Source organism: Sturnira hondurensis, unplaced genomic scaffold, assembly GCF_014824575.4.
Source record: "Sturnira hondurensis isolate 20B ecotype Veracruz unplaced genomic scaffold, ASM1482457v3 Scaffold0008897, whole genome shotgun sequence".
Classification (NCBI taxonomy): Eukaryota; Metazoa; Chordata; class Mammalia; order Chiroptera; family Phyllostomidae; genus Sturnira; species Sturnira hondurensis.
In genome coordinates, this window is record NW_028081528.1 from 3,425,680 (window position 1) to 3,446,249 (window position 20,570).

Sequence of the window (20,570 nt, forward strand, 5' to 3'; positions counted from 1 at the left end):
GCATATTTTACATTTTAATAATATTCTCTGTCTTTAGATGTGCACCTTTCTATCTATATTTGTAGGCTGTAGCTGCACAAACAAGTCTTTCTGCATCGATTCGGTTTTATATAGGCTGCAACTGAGAACTGTATTATTTAAAGATTGATGGGTTTGTGACACGTTTGTTACTGCTCAGAAGAACTTGAGAGGCGATCTGGCCCAGTACTGAGGCCCAGAGGGACAGGAAGCAGCAATTCTAGAACTACTTGTACGGACAGCGTGAACTGCATAGATGCTACATTATGTTATGTTTGTGGCTGAGAAGCCTACCTTACCTTAAAGAGACTTATACTACTGGTAGGTAACTCTTGGACTGAGTGAAATAATGATTGCTGATTTACATCCAAGAAAATAAAACACCGTTTACATAGTAGAAATTTCCACGATATGGTAGCAATTCACTTTGTTTCTAAGAACCGAAGGCGAAAACAAGGTGGCATACAAAGCAAGGAAGAGTCATTACTGTGACTATACCAGTTATTTATTCTTCAGTGATGAGCATATGACTATAAAAAAAAAACCAAAACAAAACCAAAACTAGACATCAGTTTTGTTCAGAGTCACCTGTTTCCCCCAGAGGGCATGTTTTCTTTTGGACAGCTCCGTCACAAACACACCTCCACTGGGGACCAGGTTCCAAAAGTGAAACTTATTCAGCCAAGTCCCTCAACTTTTCTGTCTGGGGGCTCACCCACATCATTGCCTGTACCACACCGCCCCTCCTCCAAGTCACCACACATGTTTATTTTCTCCATCTCACTCAATTCTGAGTCTTTAAGCTCAGGGAGAAACTTAAGTGCATTTCTTATGTCCCAAGTAAGCATCTCAATAATTTTCCGCTGTTTTTTTTTTTCTCAAAGGAGTATTGCGAGGAACTTGAGAGTGAATGACAGTTGACAAGATGTTGTTGCCCAGCAACTGGCGGTTTTAAATAAGCAGGAGCTGATATGATTTACCAACCTGATAAACAGCAAGAACTTGAATACAATCTTAAGGACTGGTACAGATGTTGCATTGAGCTATTTATATGTGCTGATCTGTCTCAGTCTATTTTAATATATATGTATGTATGCACATTTTCCCTGCAGGACTGGAATATGAAAGCAAAGGCTGTATCTCTCCCCTATGTGACATTAATAGCGGTTGCCTGCAGTAAAATGATTTGCTTAGACCCCTTTGGTTATTGTACAGACACTCAGTTTCAATGGAGGCTTTTTCATGCAGATGGAGTTCATGTCCTGTGGATTGATGCTGAACTTGTTCTGAGTTCTGAGATTATATCTGTGTACTCAGTAATTGTTATCTGATTGTGCAGGTTTTATAATTTGAAATTTCTCTCCATTTTTTGAAGTGGAGTATTAGTTACTCTTTATTTTTCACTGGGGTAATGAGGTTTAATAGGATTGGTTCTGAGTTGGCTTAATTGATTAGTGTGTTTTGCTAATGGGATCAAGAGGCTTTATCCCATCTGAGGCAGTTGGCTTCCTGGGGCAGGTGAATTTTCATCTCTGCTGAAGGTAACTGTCCTGATTCTCAGTGGGTATCTTTCACAAGGATAGAAAAGCTACAGCCCATCAGTAATCGTAGTATAGAAACCCAAAGAGTGCCCCCTCCTGGCAGGAGGTCAGGGCTCTCATTTTGCACATAAAGAACATGGTAAACCTGGGAAGCAGTCTGTATAAAATTCTACACCTTGTTGGAAATGGAATGCACGACAGAAAACAACCAACATGCCGTGTAGCACAACAGAACTTGAGATCATTTTAACCCTGAACACATTTTACAATATGGGAATGCAAAAGTAGATCATTTTAATCATGAAATAGTTGAAGGATACAGCAAGGTACTTGTTAAATAATTTCTTGAAACTATTTACAATTCATTGAGGTTAGGGCTTAAGGAACTTCCAGAAAAGGAGAATGGCTTAGCCACCCATGTGTGTTTGAATGGAATTCAACATCCTGTTCTCCATAATACTATCCCTGTACAGTGAAAACTCTCTCCTCCAAATTCGTGTTGCACTTGTGCTAGCCTGTTTTGTTTGAGAAGTAATACCTGTTAGGGCTGCAGTGTTTCACAACTCCAGGGGCAGTGTGCTACACAGAGGCCCTGTCATAATGATGTCTCACATTGCTGACTATGAGGCCAAGTATTTTAAGTATAATGTCATTTGTCCCTAGCGATCCTGCAATAAGCATTGGAGCCAGCAACTTACCGGTGAGCACAATGAAGGTTAGAGTGGTAAGGTCATTTGCCTGTGAGAGTAGAGCAGGGCCATCAGAGAGGTGGTATTTGGATGAAGGTCCCTCAGACTCCCAGGCCAGTGTACACTGCACCCCCCACAGTGCTGTGTTTCTCTCTGTGTGTTTTGTCATTTAGTTCTCATACTTTATTTAGCTCAGCGATCTGGGAGGTCTTAGAAAAGACTGCATTTTGAGGGGAGTCCCGGACCAAGTTCTGAGGAATCCCTGGAGTAAAATCTCTGAGTCAGGTGCCATCTGAGCTACCTGCTCAGCTCTGGACTTGAACATGCAGAATAAGCACTCTGCGTGTACATGCTCAGTTCAAGTGTGGTTAGAACTGCTGCTCCTATGCTAAATGTAGCCCACAAAGTTCCATAGTGTGAACCTGAGGTAGTCTTAACATGAATGTAACATTTGTGCAAGTTAGAAAGTTCAATACTAATTGGTAGGGTGAAGTTCAAAGATTCGTTTCTTACATGTCAGTGTATTCTGGAAATTTAGCTGTATGCTAAAAGATTGGTGTGTGTTCAATGGATGACTTTGTAGAAAAAGGAACAGAGTTCTTTGGGAGACAGGTGAGAAGAAGATAGAGATGGGAGGTTGGTTCAACTCAATGAAAAGAGATGCTTTGAAAGGGGATCAAAGAAGTAAATGGCCCATTTAGTTGGAAGAGATCTTGGAGAAGATTAGTGGAACAGAGGGTCAAAGGTAAAGGGATGAGGAGTCAAGGGAGTCAGTGATAATGTGCATATTGTTGGGGAGGGGTCCTGTGCACTTCACATCTTTTGGCAGGGGCCCTGGTGGCTCAGACTTATCCTGTTTCTTTCTTCAGCATGTGGGCATTCTGCTTTGTCATTTCTTCACCTGAGGTGCACATCTGTCCACATCGGGTGATGTATCTTGGCTGGCTTAAAATCGAACTGACCAGTAGCAAGAGGTAGAACAGTGAGTAAAAGGATCAGTGAAATCCTGCTCAACGTAGAAGGAGAGGCCTTAGATTCTGTCGAAATTCCCAAGGCGATCTGTTAAAACGGCCAAAAAGTGATTCATAGAAGGATTTATGCAGTACTCCGGAATATGCTTTATGTTTCTCTTCAAGTTTCTACAGAATGATAGCTGTTCCTAACTTATTGCATTTGATATTTCTGTTTTCCTTTCTGTCAGTGCCCAAGCGAGTTTTTAAAATATTAGTAACACCAGTGAAAGAAATGGGTAAATGTGGTATATTCAGAGGAAAGCGATAAAACAGTATATTTCCTTAGGGTACACGTTGCCTTCTAAAAGAACTGAAGCAAAGAAAGGGAAAAGAGCTTCAGTAATTGGATCCCTGTTGTAACCCTAGTGGAATGAGCAAGATGAATAGCTTTGCGGCAGAGCTCTCTTCCGGGGTGAGAGGCCCCGCGTGCCACTGTTTTCTCCTGGGATGGAGTTGGCCCCGTAGTAAAACGCGGTTTCTGCACTAATAATGATCATCAGCCAACATTTTTCTGCACTTTCTCCTTGTGATTGCATTCATTTTCTCCCAGCCTCACAACGACCTGGTAAGTGAAATAATTCATGTTTAAGCAACTGAGGCTCAGAGAGGTTAATTGACTTCTGGATCCCAGCTAGTGAGCCATTTCACATGGGCACTTTCCTGCATGAAGGGGTTATCAGATCTTCAAGGCTTAGGTTGCAGCATTAAAGAAATCACACACTGCGTGTATATATATTCAGTATTGAAGATCTATATTCAATATTGAAGTTTGGGAAAGAGAACTGAGTCACTGTACTTGAACAATAATTAAATAAAAAATTTAAAAAAATAGCAGTGAGGAATAAAGATCTTTTGTGTTTTGCTAGCCAATCATAACTCAGCCTCCATCCCGACAGGGTAGCAGGCCTGGAGCCGGTTCTTTTAAGCGTGCTTGACCGGCCAGTTTTCTGCAGGGAAGGTTGCGGTGTGAGAGTTACAAAGCCCTCCTACTGCACAGGTGTCAGAGGTTGTCTGTTACAAGTTCCTTCACTTCGACTATTACTTCCTTTTCACAATTCTATTTTGGACTTCTGTCTCGTGTGTATTTACAGGTAGACAAAGCCTTTTTCTGAAAAGGAGCCTTGTACGTCCTGCAGTTTCTGAGCATAGTGAATCTCGTTTTAAACACAGGCTGATGATAATAGTGGCTGTGACTCCCTGTCCCCTATTGCCCAAGGGGGGGAAGTTGCAGGTGGGGAACTTCAAAGATGATCCAATAAAGATCAGTGAAGGAAGGCTTTTTGATAAAAAATGGTCTTTGTTATATAAAAATTGTTTGGGGTATGACTTGGGTACTGAAGACCCTGGGGCTAATCACAGTATTTTAAAAATCAAGGCTTACGGAGTAAAGGTCTGTTTTTATTAGTGCAGGTACTGTAGTTGGCAGAATTTCTTCTTAGGAAATAAAATATCTTGCAGACCATTTCTGATTATGTTATGTATTTTTAGATGTTACCATTGAGTTATATTTATAGTATAGACTACTGAATCCTATCTTAAATATGCAAAATATATGCATAACTAACCTCCCAAGCTGCGTTCCTGCTCTATATTACATTCTACAATGTAGCCTGTGCTTAAATAGTTCTTCCAAAAGTCTTAGCATGGAGCTTATTATTTGCTTTTAAAATCTAAGCACAGAGTGTGCATGGGAGGGGCATGTGTGGCCCTCGGCACGACACGTTCTACTCTTAGCTCTACTCTAAGGGTGAAGCCAGAAAATATGTGGCGAGAGACTGGTTTTGAAACCAATAGTCTTTCGTAGGTAACTGCTCAGAGATCAGGATGAGACCAAAGTTGTAGATGTACTAGTTTTTCTAGCGTGTTCACTGATTCTGAGCTCCAGGTGCCTGCTGCGGTACTAGGGGGGGTTCTCTCACTGCATCGTTGGTATGGCTCCCATCTGCGCCCATCAGTTTCCCAGTCCCCAGAGTCTCCAGGGTCCTGTTGCTGAAGATAGGAGATACTGCCTCCTGACAATACTGTTGCTAAGTGTTATTCAGAGAATTATTTGCATAGTCCTGCTTCTGCTACTGACATTAAAAGAGCTAGTGTTCTTAAATCTCTGTATCTCATTCTCCTGTGTCTCGATGAAGAGTGTTTCGATTATTTTCATGTAATTGTGGGGTTGTAGAACTTGTCTAATGAAGAAGTGAATTTCCTTTGGAGGAGAAAAAAGCTGAAGCTAATAAGCAGGTGAGAAGTTGAACCCTTCCAATGATCTGAGAAGTGACACAGTACCTTAAACATTGTACTTCAGGGGCATTTTGCAACGTCTGGTGTCTCCCACTGATTCACAAAGCACCTGCCCCATCTGGGTCTGTTCTTTCTAGATGATAGTCCACACTTCAGAGCAAATTTCTTTCTTCCTTTGATCCAAATCAAAGGACTGTGTGGTAGTCCTTCAAAATGTTTTACCAACAGGTTGGGTAAATGATTCTGCCCCAAAGTCAGGCAACTGCAGATTCATTGGTTTAGCCTTTTCCATTTGCTGACTCCCTCATCAACCAAAAAGTTACTATGCACCCACATATGCCGGGCACTGTGCTAGGGGTGGGAATTACTGAGATGAACATGGTGTAATCCTTAAACCGAGGAACATAGGCTCACGGCGGATAGATGTACTTTGCCAACATAAGAGGTGTTATTATCTAACATTAAAGGGTCTTGGTATAGTATGGGAGAAGACACTGTGGGAACATAGATGAGGAAGCTGACCTTTGCCTTGGAGTCGTTGCTTAAGAATTCTCATTGAACACAGACAGCTTTAAAGAATTTGAGCTGGGCCCTGGCCAGGTGGCTCAGTTGGTTGGAGTATTATCCCATACACCAAAAGGGTGCAGATTCAGTTCCCCATCAGGGCACATGCCTGGGTTGTGGGTTCAATGCTTGGTTGAGGTGCATACGAGAGGTGGCCAATTGGTGTTTCTCTCTCACATCAGTGTTTCTTTCTCTCTCTCCTTCTCCCTTCCTCTCTCTCTAAAACCAATAAGCATATACTTGGGTAAGGGTTAAAAAAATAAAAAGAATTTGAGCTGGGAGGTAGAGAAGAGGTGATAATATCCGTTGCAGAAAGTGGCACAAAAACATGGAAATGTGAATGATACTATAGAGGAAAGTCAGGACTTGCACTCAGCTGATATATTTAGTGCTCATTCTGATTTGTTGGTGTCTGTGCCTCAGCAGTAGCTTATGATGTTGACTATTACCCTAAGAATAATGACAGATTGCCTGGAACCATAGAAGTTACATGTGAGGGGAAAAAAAGGAAGAAGAGAAAATGGAGTGGGAGGGGAACTTTCATGCCAGCTAAGGAGGTTGCAGACACCAGATTTTACTTACTCACCCATTTACTCATTCATATATTTCCTAGAGGCAGGGATACCAGATAGGAAGCTAGCTAAAGAATCTAATCAAGAACAAATTATTACTTGAGCAATGCCAGCATTCATTAAAATGGAAAGGAGGGCCCAAATATGAAAGGTATTTTTACTTTATCAGTGGGTGACTGCCAGTCAAGATGGCGGCGTAGGCAGACATGGATCACTTCTTTGCACGACCACATCAAAATTACAACCCAAAACTAAACGGCCATAATTCAGAACTGTTAGAAATTGGGTTGAATGGAAGTCTGACAACTATGGAATTAAACCACATCCATCCAGACTGGTAGGAGGTATGCAGAAGCAGGATGGGCTTGTCTCTCATGCACATGTGGTAGATAAAAATTCAAGAGGGGTATCTCAGGAATGAGGACTTCCAGCCCCACACCAGGCCCCCCAGCCCAGGGTTTCTGTGACAGGAAGGTAAGTCCCTACAACTTCTGGCTGCAAAAACAAGCAGGGATTTTGTCAGTGGAAGAAACTGCAGGAGCCCCAAACGGTTCTGCTTAAAGAACCTACATACAGACTCCCCTTTTCAGACTCACTCTCTCTGAGCTCCAGCACTGGGATAACAGCTTGACAAGCACCAGTGGAGTACAGGGAGGAACTGAAGTGTCCAGCATCAAGGAAAAAAGAGTCCATTGTCCCCTTTCTAAGCCCTCCCCTTACAGAGCTGGCAAGCTGGTGCCCTATCTGAGACTCCATCAGTCTGGCTAACACTGTCAGAACCACCTTGGAGATCCTCAGAGACTCCACCCCACCCAACTTGTGGGCCCACCCAGCTGCTTTTCCATATGAATGGCTGGTCTTGGCTCATGTTGCATAATTTTCTAAATCCTATCAAACCACCAACAGATGGCCTCAGTGAGCCCCAAGCATGCCAAAAGCAGCAGCCAGCCTAGATTCACAGGTTGGCTTTACCTGGGAATCTCCAAGCCCAGCACAAGGAGCAGCCATCTCAGATTGCTTTATAGCTCAGGCAGGGTGGCCCCCAGCAAAACACAGGTAGGGGCTGATCTTGGCCTGCACCACCCAGGCAACCCCAGGGCCAGCACACCCAATGGACAGCTACAGACCATGTCACAGCTCCACCACCCTGCCCCTGCACAACTGATCCTCCACATAGGGTGGAGATTAGTGGTAAGTGGTCATAGCCAGTCCTTGAAGCTGACTGGTCTGGGTAAATCCCTCCCATTGATTTGCCAGCAGCAACCATGGCTCAACTACAAGGGGAGGGTGTACTCAGCCCTCACAAAGGATGCACCTTGAGTATCCAGCTTGGGTGATATAAAAGGCTAAGCCACTGTATCCTTTAGGACACCTACTACATTAAGTCACACTACCAAGACATGGAGTCAAAGCAGCTCTACCTAATACACAGAAACAAATACAGGGAGGCTGCCAAAACAAAGAAACATGGCCCAAATGAAAGAACAGATCAAAACTCCAGAAAAAGACCTAAACAAAATGAAAATAAATGCTCTATCAGATGCAGAGTTCAAAACACTGATTATAAGGATGTGCAAGGAACTTAGTGAGGACCTCAGCAGCATAAAAAAGATCCAGTCAAACATGAGGGATACACTAATTGAAATATAGAACAATTTACAGGGAAACAACAGTAAAGTGGATGAAGCCAAGAATCAAATCAATGAACTGGAACCTAGGAAGCAAAAAACAACCCATCAGAACAACAAGACAAAAAGAAAATCCAAAAAACTGAGGAAAGTATAAGCATCTTCTGGGACAACTTCAAGTGGTCCAATATTTGCATCATAGGTGTGCTAGAAGGAGAAGGGAAAGCAAGATTTTTTTGGAAATCTATTTTTTCAAAAATCTATTTGAAAAAATAATGAAAGAAAACTTCCCAAATTTGGTGAAGGAAATAGACATGCAAATTCAGGAAGCACAGAGAGTCCCCATTATGCTGGATGCCAAGTGGCCTGATTCAAGACACATTGTAATTAAAATGCTAAAGGTTAAAGATAAAGAGAGACCTAAAACCAGCAAGAGAAAAGAAGTTAGTTACCTACAGGGGAGTTCCCATAAGACCGTCAGCTGATTTCTCAAAAGAAACTTTGCAAGATAGAAGGGATTGGCAAGAAATATTCAAAGTCATGAAAAGCAGGGACCTACAGCCAGGATTGCTCCACCCAGCAAAACTCTCATTTAGAATCAAAGGGCAGATAAAGAGTTTCCCAGACAAGAGAAAACTAAAGGAGTTCATCACCACCAAACCATTATTATATGGAATGTTAAAGGGACTTATTTAAGGAAAAAAAAGATCAAAACTATGAATAAAATGGCAAAAGGTACAGATCCATCAGCAATGGAATCCCCCCCCAAAAAACCCCAAAAAACAAAACAAGCTAAGCAAACAGGAAGAATAGAGACAAAATCATGGATACAATGAGTGTTTTGATGGTCGCCATGTGGGAGGGGATTGTGGGGAAATGCATGAAGAGGTGAGGGGGTTAAATACAAATAGGTAGTTAAAGAATAGCTATGGGGATATAAAGTACAGTATAGGCAATGGAGTAGCCAAAGAGCTTATAAACATGACCCATGGCCATGAACTATGGTGAGGGGATTGCCTGAGGGAATTGGGGATGTTGGATGGAGGAGGGACAAGCAGGGACAAATCAGGACAACTGTGATAGAATAATCAGGAAAATATAATTAAAAAACAAGATATCGTGGAACTGGCTTGGGTGACTATACATGTGAAATGTAAGAAGCAGAAAATGAAATAAAAGCTGAGGTTTCCATAATGGGGTAATGGAGTGTCTTTGATGTAGTCAATAAAAGTTTGTTGAATTGAATAAAATGTTAAGAGCAATTTTCTCATGTTTTTCTCTAAAGATGAAGCTGTGGCAGGATTTTAGATTCTGAGGCATAAGAGAGAGACTGTGTTTCCGAAGAACCCCCTGATACTCAGTGAACTGGCACAGTAGGCTTATTCCACTAATAAACTATCTCTACAGTGGATGCTATGAATGGAGTCAGCTTGTGAATCCTACTCTTCAGAGGAATTGGAGCTAATGGCTCCATCCGAGAAGAAAAGGGCCTGCAGACTGAACTGTGCATTACAACTGCCCTAAATCTGGGGAAGATACATTAGAGACATATAGTTTTCGCTGGCTACATAAACTACAAAAGCATTCTGCTTTCTTAGTGGCACACTGTCCAAAATAATACCAATTGCCCAAAAAGAAAAAAGAAAAAGAAAACCATAATAAGAAGCTCAGACTATAATTAAAAAAAAACAATAGAAATATTGTGGTAAGGACATGATGTTTAAGTCAGACTTGAAAGCTTATGCTGTGAGAATTCTTGCAGACATTTATTTTAGATTTTTGTTTATTTTATCATCTTTTGTGTCTGAGTTCGGTCAATTCATTGGCTAGGTAGGTTCTTTAGTGAAGAAGACCTGCATTTCAATGTGTCATTATTAAAATTGTGACAGCTAGGTAGACAGTCCTGACACTGAAGCAGCTGTGCTAGAATGGCCATAATTCCTTGCGGTGCTCTGCAGGAGAGCCCTGAGCTGGGGGTCAGAGGACTGGCCCTTCACTTACCACCTGCATGTCTGTGGATACATCCTGAACCCCTGTAAGCCTCTAACTCCTCATCTGTAAAGTGGGGATAGTAGTGGCTTACTCAGTATACTCCAAAGGGCCATTTGATGATTGGAGGAGATAATCCTTGGGCAAATTTTGTCATTTGAAAAGTCTGTTAATTTGCCATGCATTAGGAACAGTATGGACTGTTCCTAATGTGGAATGCATGGAGGACCTGTATAACAATGACCACAGTGATAATGAGAGCAGTGGGGGCTGGCTGCACAGGCAAGTGAAGTCCCTGCAGGGTGTCACCCCTAGAGCTGTTGCCTTGTGCTATGTATCCCAGGATGTCGAAGCAGTAACTTGCTTGCAGGCAGCAGAGTAATTTGTAGTCAGAGATGGTCATTTTGGAGCAAAGATTTGTGGTTTCTAATTGTGGATCCAGGTAGCTCAAGGATAGTCAAGAGTCAAAATAACAATTCTTGTATGTTTTTAAGTAAAAGATTCATAGCAACAGTTTTCCTCTTGCTGTTCTTTTGTCCTTCAGTGTGCGCATAGTTTTACAGCATAGGCAAATTAATATGCAAGTTAATTGAAACCAGATATATCCCTGTATCTGTTTGGTCACCTGTATTCTCAATAAACAGTACTTTTTTTTTCATTTATCTACCCAGTTGAAGGCCAGTTTCCTATTATTTCTAGTTTAGGCTCATTTTTAGGCTCATTCTATATACTAGAAGAAAACATCCCCATTCTCAGAAAACAGTGTTTCTCTGAAGTCCATTTGGATAAAGAAGTATGGGAAGATTTAAGAATAAATTGCTCATTCTTGTTGATGGATGTTCCCCGCTGATGCATCTTTCTTTTCCAAGAGCTAAAGAGAGTTTCGTTTGTCAAATTTCATACCAATTTTGTTCCTAAAAGGTGTGAATAGGAACTGCTAATCTGTTAATTTGTTAGCCACCAGGAAAGGGAAAAGGGAAGCTTAGGTAGGTAATTAGTGATTCTTTCTCTCTTTCTCTCTCCCCTTCTCCAGATACACATACACACACACACACAGACATACACAATGTGCATGTATGTTTAAAGAGTCAGTACCTCTGAAACCTGTGGAGAGCTCTTTAAAGAATCATATTCCAGCTGTGGCTGGTATGGCTCAGTGGATTGAATGCTGGCCTGTGAACCAAAGGGTTGCTTGTTTGATTCCCCGTCTAGGGCACATGCCTGAGTTGCAGGCCAGCTCCCCAGTAGGGAGTGCACAAGAGGCAACCACACATTGATGTTTTTCTCCCTCTCTTTCTCCCTCCCTTCCCCTTTCTAAAAAGAAATAAATATTTAAGAAAAAGAACCATATTCCAATTATGCAATTATAGTTGTGACACTTTGGTTCATTGTGGCTCATTATGAATGAAGACACAATAACTGGAGACTAGTACCTATCATCATAGAAGTACATATTAATTCTCTTTATAGTTGTTCAGGTAACAAGGCTTTCCTAAGGTTAGAGGAATATGTCATGATTAGGAAGGTATTAAAAAGATTGAATGGCAAGAAGAGTGGTTTAAATTTTAAAAAGGCATTTAATGATGATATTTTAGAAGTAGAATTTGTATTTCCATTTGAGATTAACTACAACTCAAATCTAGGGCTGTGAAGGCAAAACTCAATAATTATGTCACTAGCTATCAGCATGTCCTGGACCCGCATTATTTATGTTTGTGGAAATAGGAGGTAGAGGTGGTGAAAATAGAAACATCTTTTCTAATTTTAGATTTTGGGACAGGGAGCAAATCTTCACCTTGGTATTACTACTGTTAACTATTGGATATTATTGGTTAAACTGGGTTGTATTTGGAAATATGCAAGCATCGATTGTACAAAGTGACTTTATAGACTAACTTTTTTTTTGTTTTGTTTAAACACTGAGAACTGTGCCTCTGATGGAAGGCACAGTTTAGTGTTCTTTTCCTTACATTTTCTTAAGCCTTCCTGCCCTTTGCTTTTTGTTATTCTTAATTGAAAATCAAATTATTGAGAATCCAGAATGTAGCAAGAGCATTTAGGATATGTTCCAGACTGCAATGTAAAAAAGCTAAAAATGCCAAAAATGTCAAAGTCCACACTTGTTAATTTTAGATGCCCTATAAATTTAAATCTAATTCAAGTTTTAAGTTTGATTTTGTTTCATTACCTTTTAATTATGAAGCAGATGACATCTCACCTATTTTTCTCACCTATGAAGGAGGTATGAGGAGAGTGACAAGTATCTGTTTGCATGGTTGATGGAAAAATGACATCAGTCTGGCTGGTGTGGCTCAGTGGATTGAGTGCTGACCTGTGAACCAAAGGGTCACCAGTTCAATTCCCAGTTGGGGCACATACCTGGGCTATGGGCCAGGTTCCGTGGTGTGTGGCATGTGAGAGGCAACTAAACATTGATGTTTCTCTCCCTTTCTTTCTCCAAAAATAAATGAATGAAATATTAAAAAAATAAAAATGACATCAGTATGGTCTTTCTAAAAGTACTTTCTAACTACTTAAAACTATGCAAATGATTTTTTCTTTAAAATATGACATTGACTTTTTTTATTTATAAGCCAGAATTGGAATGTCTGTTTGCTGATACAGACATAAAAAGTTTTTTGTTCTTCCCTTTTCACTTTTTTGAGATTTTATTTATTTATCATTAGAGAGGAAGGGAAGGAGAGAGGGAGAGAAATATCAATGTATGGTTGCCTCTCGTGCATTCCCTGCCGGGAACTAACCTGCAACCCAGGCATGTGCCCTGACTGGGAATCGAACCCTGATCCTTTATTTTGCAGGCCCGTGCTCAATCCACTGAGCTATACCAACCAGGTTACCATTTTCATTTTTTAAAGAAATATTGCTTTTTCATCAACATGGAAATTAAGATTCTTTAAATAACATTAATAAAATAAGCACATCATATGGTTTTGAAGATTTAAGAAAATATACAGTTTAGTTTTAGTAAATCTTAATATATAACCAGCATTAAAGAGATGATGAGAAGTAGCCTGCTGCAATTAATGACTGTATTTAACTGTTCTAGTAATGAGCATATTTCTATTGAGAGACCATTTAAAGTATTATAGGTATTAGACCATTTATAGGTATTCTTAGTGAGCTTACATAGTTCTTCAAAAGAAACATACTTATATCCTGCTTTATATATTTGGGCAAAAAATAGTAATAACACTTTCAAAATATGGATGGGAAACCAAATCACAATAAATACATTGGATTCCCAAGGTAAAGATATGCCTAATTCTCAGAGTTACGGCATTCCGTGTATAAAAATAGTGCAATTGGGCCATACTATTTTTGCAAGAAACTCATTAAGAGCAACATTAAAAGCTTCTTCTTCTTCCTCTTCTTTTTTTAAACTTTGACAAATTCCAGTAAACTGTGAGGAAACTGCCCTTCCAATTGCTTTTCCTTTGCTTAAACGTCTGGTGGTGAGAGTGCATCCAAATTAAAATCAGAAAGCCCCTTAAATTCCTTTCAAGAGGCCCATGCTGTGCCACTCCTAGAAAGACTATAGCTGTTTCTGCCTTTGGCTGGAACAAGATTGCAAAAGTCTTCAAGAAGACATGGAAATTGTAAGGGGAGTTTCCCGCTGCTCTTATACTTTATGGTTTATTTATCCCTGTTTTTAAGTCCACTAAAATTCCTTTGCCAAGATGTCCTATCTCTACATGGAAATCTTTGACAGTGTTAAAAATACTATGTAATGAGATACTTACATCCAAAATTCCACAAACTATTTTAAATTTATAAAATAATGATAACAAACAACAATAACAGCAAATTATAGTGACTAGTAAATAGGGAACTAATTATAAGTCTGTGAAGTGGTTTCCCATTCACAGATTTTATTTTGATGTTCACAATATTTCTGTGTTTTTAGCATGACTGAAAAATTTGCTCCTTTATAGGTAAAATTCAGATAATAGATGCATAAATAGTATTAATTGTATGTCTATATGTGATACCTGTACAGGGATCACCTGTATATGTGATACCTGTATATATCTATAATAACATATTGATATAGATCATTATCGATGAAGATTTCAGACATCTGGGAAGTTGATGTGACTTCCTCAAAGACCTACGGTTGAGCTGTGGCTGAGGGGAGACTGTTTCTTTTCCTTCGTGGTTTGACATAATGTGTATCATCCACGTGCATTTCTCTTGCATTCTAGGTGTCTCCTCCACCAGCCCCCCACCCGGGACCGACATTGCCAGCTGAAGGAAGCCAGTGAACCCGCATCCCACCCATCAGCCCGACCGACTCCCGTGATGAGCTCACCAGTGCAGCCCGGTCAGTCTTACTGTTTTTTAAACCTTTAACAGCCTGTGCATGAAAGATGTTGTTTTGTGTTGCTTCAAACCAAAAACTTAAGTCATGAAAGGCCTTTCTGCTTTTTCTGATGAAGATTGGTTGATGCAATGAATTTTGAGTATTTATTCTAGAGCCAGTCCTTTGTTATGTAAACCAGTTGGCTTTTCAGGTAACTAATTTCTTTGGAGTTGTTTTCTGAGCACTGGGCTTTCATTCTTCCTGGTCTCCTGTAACATTGGGGTTGAATTTTATGAAGTTATAAATGTGTATTCCATACGAGGTAGGCATCTAATTCACACCCCTGGTCTTTCTGACCCAGTAAGTGTCTGTACGCTCTTAAATTGTTCTGTGGACTTTGGAAGTCAGCTTGCGGAGTCGCTCCTCCTTCATCTCCTGACACACAGGAAGGATAGTTTTCCTCCCCACCCTTCTCTGCTGCCACTCCTGTTTCCTCTGTGCGTACTTAATTACGCTCTCAGCACCTGCTTCCTCCCAATCCCGTGTACTGTGTGGCTCCCGTAATGTTGTGACCAGCACTGCCAACACCCATTCCTCCAGGAACAGGGTGTCACTTTTGGAACAAGCACAGGCCGAGTCTTAAGAATGACGGAGCAGACTCAAAAACCACATGCTTAGCATGAACAAATTTAAAAAGAGTTTTCTGTTTGGGTTACTCTAGGAGCATTCATGTTTATATATCATTTAAAACAGTGTTTCGGCATCTTGATATCCTTGAGTTATCCAACTTCCAAGATTGGAGCTAATGTAATATTACATTTAGAGTTTATAAAGGGAAGTCTTTGCCAAGAATTTCCCTCTGCAGAGTGCCACACCCAGGTTAGCTGCTCTGAAAGGTCATGGCCTCATCATTCTTTGCCTCATCCCCCCAAGAGGCCCGCAGCTTGTATGTTGAATTTGGAACTGGGAATTATTGGGGAGTAGAAGTGTGGTTGTTGATTCTAGATGACATAGGAGAGCTCTCTTCCAGAGTCTTTCATTTACAGGCATGGTTTGTAATTGGCATTGTCATCTGGATAAGCAGATGAAGGGTAAGCTCAGCCTCTTATCTCTGAATCCCTGTGTCCCAGAGGCTCCCAAACTTTACCATGCATCAGTATCATTGGGAAGGGTTGTTCAAAACAAAAGCCCATGGCCCTGACTGGTGTGGTTCAGTTGGTTGGGCGTTGTCCAGCAAACTGAAAGGTTGCCAGTTGGTCAGGGGACATGCCTGGGTTGTAGGGTCAGTCCCCAGTCAGGCCATGTTCAGAAGGCAACTGATTAATGTTTCTTTCTTGCCGATCAATGTTCATCTCCCTTTCTTTCTCCCTCCCTTCACCTTTCTCTCTAAAAAACAAAACAAAACAAAAAAAAACACCCATGCTTGTAAGTGTTTGACTCAGTAGGTCTGGAGTGGGGCCCAGTAATTGAGATTTTTTGCAGGGCTATGCCTGCCTGGGGACTACACTTTGGTAACCACTGGTCTAACCTGCTGCACCTATTCCCTTCCCCGCCCCTCCCTGCTCCCCAGCCCACCCTCGTAAATTGCCTATGTGAGCTGCTCTGCTCATCAGTTATAGCCTAGTCTTCTTATCCTTTCTATTGAGATGAACTTAAATCCGTGTTAGCATTTTATATATGTATATATTGCACTTTAAATATATATTATATATATTCATTTATATATAAATTTAATGTTTCAAAATGGCATAATTTAACACAGGCATTTAATTTAGAACCACCACAGTCAAAGTTTTTTCTTCTTGTGGTAGAATGTGTTGGAATCATTAAAAAACATACTAAAAGTAATAGGAACAAATTGGCTAAGTACCGAAGTGGCAGAACACTTCCTCCATTTCCAGAAGTTATTATTTAGAATTTATATAGGGGCTTGCCTTCAGTTCTCAAGGCCAGAAACTAGGCTTTTTATATATCTAAACAAATTTCCCCTGTCCCTTTTTCTCTACCCCCTCAACACACACATACACACACACACACACAGACACATGCAGACACACATACACCTTCCCACATTGTTTGTTATCTCCCACCTTTGCGTCATCGGAGAGTGACAGGGCAGATTGAATCATGGGAAAATAGAATTTATGGCAGGGACAACAACTGTGCACACGAAACATTTGAAAAGGCATTTCTACCTGGGTATGTAATCTTGAAATGGACACAAAGTGCAGATGTCACAGAGGCTAATGAGATGAAACTACACAGGAAAAGATTTGAATCCAAATTATAACGGAACTCAATGTACACAACGTACTCACTTATGAATAGTGCAAGCATAGAATTTCGGAGTCTCTATGGTCTTTCTGTACCATGTTTTTAACGTGTAGACCTGGACCCACTTGTTTGCTGAGAAATACCTAGTCCCATTAGAACACTGTTAGAAGTGGTTAGATGTGCTGTTAAGCCCATCAAAGACTATTTAAAGGTCACTACACTGCAATGAGTGAATGCAGAAATATTTCGATAAACTTAGTTGAAAAAGAGAATCAATGCAAAGTAATAAGAAATATTTAAAAATTTTACATGCTTAAGAAAAAGTGGATCAAATGGCAGAAATTTAAGCAGGGAAGAGATTTTATGGTGATTCTTCGTGGGAGCTATGGGTACCTTAGAGAAGTTCTCAGGTAGGTTTGTATGACATGTAATTTCATTCTAGAAGTATTATTTTTGGAGTGGTCTGTGTAAGGGTGATATCACTCTTGGTTTTCTCATCTTTTGTGTGAAAGAGAGGGTAGGGTGAGATTTTTGTTGTTGATGTTGTTAACTGCTTAAGAGGTCAAGTACATTGGGCAACAAAGCTATAGAAATGCTGCATATGTGTAAGGGACAGATGGTCAGAAGTAACGTTTAGTGAACTTTGTGAGGTAAAAGAGAAGGAAAACAGGTGAGCGTGTGCAGCTAACTCCTCTGGAGGGAGAAGAAACAGACACGATTGAAGGGGATTTGAGATTTACTATGAGCCATACAGTCCACCCAGTATAGATGGTTGGTTGTGTAGAGAGTGGATGTGAACCGCTACATCAAGGTGCATAGGGAGGAGGAGGGACTATGATGCTTGCATAGCGCAGCTTCTCCTACTGAAGATGATAACAACTTGTAGCATTTTAGGAAAAAATAGGAGTTCTTATAGGTGAATCTATTGTAAGACATAACGTGGTCAAATATATTGGACTCTTTAAAAAAAGGAAAATAATACCAAATGCCTTGATGAGTTTCACCTATAGCTGATGACACTAGCTCACTACTGGTAACATCTGACAGCTGAATTCAGCTTACCCCGTCCTCAAGAATATTGACTTCATAATGTGAAAATCTCCTTGGAGGCCGCTATGTCAATGAGGGCGTTCTTGCCTGGAGGATAATGGTGCAGTTAGGAGAAGGGAAAAAGTAGGAGGTAAATGACACAACTACTGAGTGAAGCTCTTGACTGTAGACTCCTCAAAATTTCCTTGTGTACATTCTCATAAATACATTTGCTCTGGTGAGAGCAGCATTAGACAGTGGTCTTAATCAGTTCTGTTTGGGAAGTTTTTATGAATGAAATCTTAATTGAGGAAAGTCATAGGAAACGGGCCCGGTGGGTGGGAGTCTTTTCTGTTTACTGCCAGTAAGTACAAACCATGATTAGAGACCTGAAATGCGCTTGGAAATGTTTGGCCACAAACATGAATATATTATTCTGCTCTGAGTCTGTATATTATGGCACCATAACTATTCCACTGGTGAGAAATAACCTGATCATTTGACTTAGAAGTGTGTTTTTTCTTACATCTCCTTTTTTTCTAACTATGCAAAAAGAGAATTAAATTGGTTTTATGCATTCGCCATCCGTTTATTTTGCTTTTGTTTCACAAAGGGCTCTAAGGGATTTTGTGCACCAGGAAAATAGACTTACTCCAGTTATTACAGAAGTTCTTTAATAGTCCATTTCACAGGCACAGTACAATATTTCTGTTTGTCTTGAAAATTGGTGCTGGGTGGTGTGAATTCTTCTTTTCCTGGTCTCATACAAGTTGTCCATGCATATTCAAATATAGTTGATATCAAGTACTAAATAGTACTGCCTTGATCATTCAGCCAGTCCAACAATAGGTCCTGAGTTTTGAATATAGAATCACTGGTTCTTATTCTAATTTTGCTTTGCCAATAATATTCTTAGGGCACTGGGTGCTGCTTTTTGGCACTGAGGAGCTTGAATGAGGGAAGACTGTGTGGATAAGATTGGCAGCTAGTTGCTGCAGTTGACATAGTCATTTATTCAAAACTCATGAAGCACATATTTTGTGCCAGGCAGTGTGTTTAGTGGTACTAAATCATGGGCCTTATGGACAGCACCCTTTAGTGGGAGAGACAAAAGCGTAAATAGTTTTGGTTCATTCATTGTCCTGAGCACTTTAAGATATATGTGAACAGAACTTAATTTCTACTGTACAGCACAGTATACATGCCATTTCTAGTAATTTAATTTTTATCAGAAGGAGAGACTTTAGGGCTCATCTAATCTAGAGTTTCCCAAATACATCCGATAATGAGAATCACATGAGGCTCTTGTTAGCAATACTGGTTCTCAGGCTCCTCCCCTAAGGAGCCTGGTGTGGGAGACCTGGAGGGGGCACTAAGTAATGTAGAACACCCGCTCTTCACCATAACTGGGTAACATGCAGAAATATTCTTTAATCTGCCTAACAAACACCAGTGCTGTGGAAAAGTAGACAAGGGAATAATGTGTGCGGACGTTCTAGTGGTTTATGTGCATTCTGTGCTACCTAGGCCTTCCTGTTTTTATGTCGAGATGAACCAAAGAGATCCTTATAGGGTACATTTCCATCTTTTCCCCACTCCCTCAAAATGTGTTTCTACCTATTTTAGCAGAGATCAGATTTTTAGTATAATACTATAGAAAACATAATTGGAGCCCGAACATTTTTAAGAATAAATAAATTAGGCTGTATCAACCATATGATGATTGCAGCATGACTTTTAATTTGATGAATCTAATTTATATGAAGTAGTTTTGATGAGAATGCATGCAAAAGAATTTTCCAAACATAGACCACATGGTGCGTCATGCCCCCTGGAACTATGCAATGGTGTGGCCCCGTGGGCTTCCAGATGACCTTGAATGGTGAAGTTGCCAGAGCAGTACTTGTGAATAGCAAGAGCAATAACTTTAGTTTTCAAAGCCCATCGCAGAGAGGTACCTCACTTTTCTTTTCTTCACCACTGTGGGAACACGTAATAACTATTCCACCCATATGGAGTCAGAGGACCAGGCAATTTATATAAGCTAAGGGTTTGTGGCAAGATATTCTATGTTATATTCTATTCCTTTTTTCATTGGCAGATCTTGGACAAAAATTCACTGAGTTTTCCCCACATGACTCTGTTTTGCTAAAGAGCTGAATTCTCTTACACAATGTAGATTAGCTGATAATCAAAAAGTTCTTTGAAATATAACTTTGCTATGGAAATGCTAAGTAGTATAAACAATTTGAGGGCAAGCATTAATGAAAGCTCCACTGCAAGCATTTTTTGAAGAGGACCAATAAAAGCTTCACAGTTCAATTAATACAGCACAACATTGGGTTTTCCAGGAGCATATGGGGCCCAGAAGGCCTGCCCCTGTTTTTAAAATTTACGAACTCTTTAATGATTCACCACTTTTACTCCAGTGCATTACCCACTGCGGTGCCATTTAGTCATTAAGTAGGAAACGGAAACCAGGACAGAGCTACAAACAAATTTCATAATGTCCAAGTGGGGACTTTTTCTTCAGTTTGTTCACAGTGTTACCATAAAAAATGAATGGTACACCCAATAAATTCAATAAAAATTAAAAAAAGAGTGGTAAATGAAATAGTCATAGGACAGATCAAGTAGGTAATATCTTCTCCTGGTGAGAGATCAGATGGCTTTTTAATGAAATACAGGTCAAACCTC

The 20,570-nt window shown here is 40.3% G+C and overlaps 1 protein-coding gene across 5 annotated transcripts in view; it reads left to right on the forward strand.

Annotated features, from left to right (window-relative positions):
• The window catches only part of HDAC9 (histone deacetylase 9), an 835,653-nt gene that overhangs the window by 52,142 nt on the left and 762,941 nt on the right, over nucleotides 1-20,570 (forward strand). For all 5 annotated transcript variants that reach the window (XM_037056286.1, XM_037056279.1, XM_037056284.1 and 2 more), the window contains exon 2: nucleotides 14,473-14,591. In XM_037056286.1, coding sequence (XP_036912181.1) covers nucleotides 14,570-14,591 — 22 coding nt within the window. In that variant the 5' untranslated portion in view covers nucleotides 14,473-14,569. The remainder of the gene's footprint in view (nucleotides 1-14,472; nucleotides 14,592-20,570) is intronic.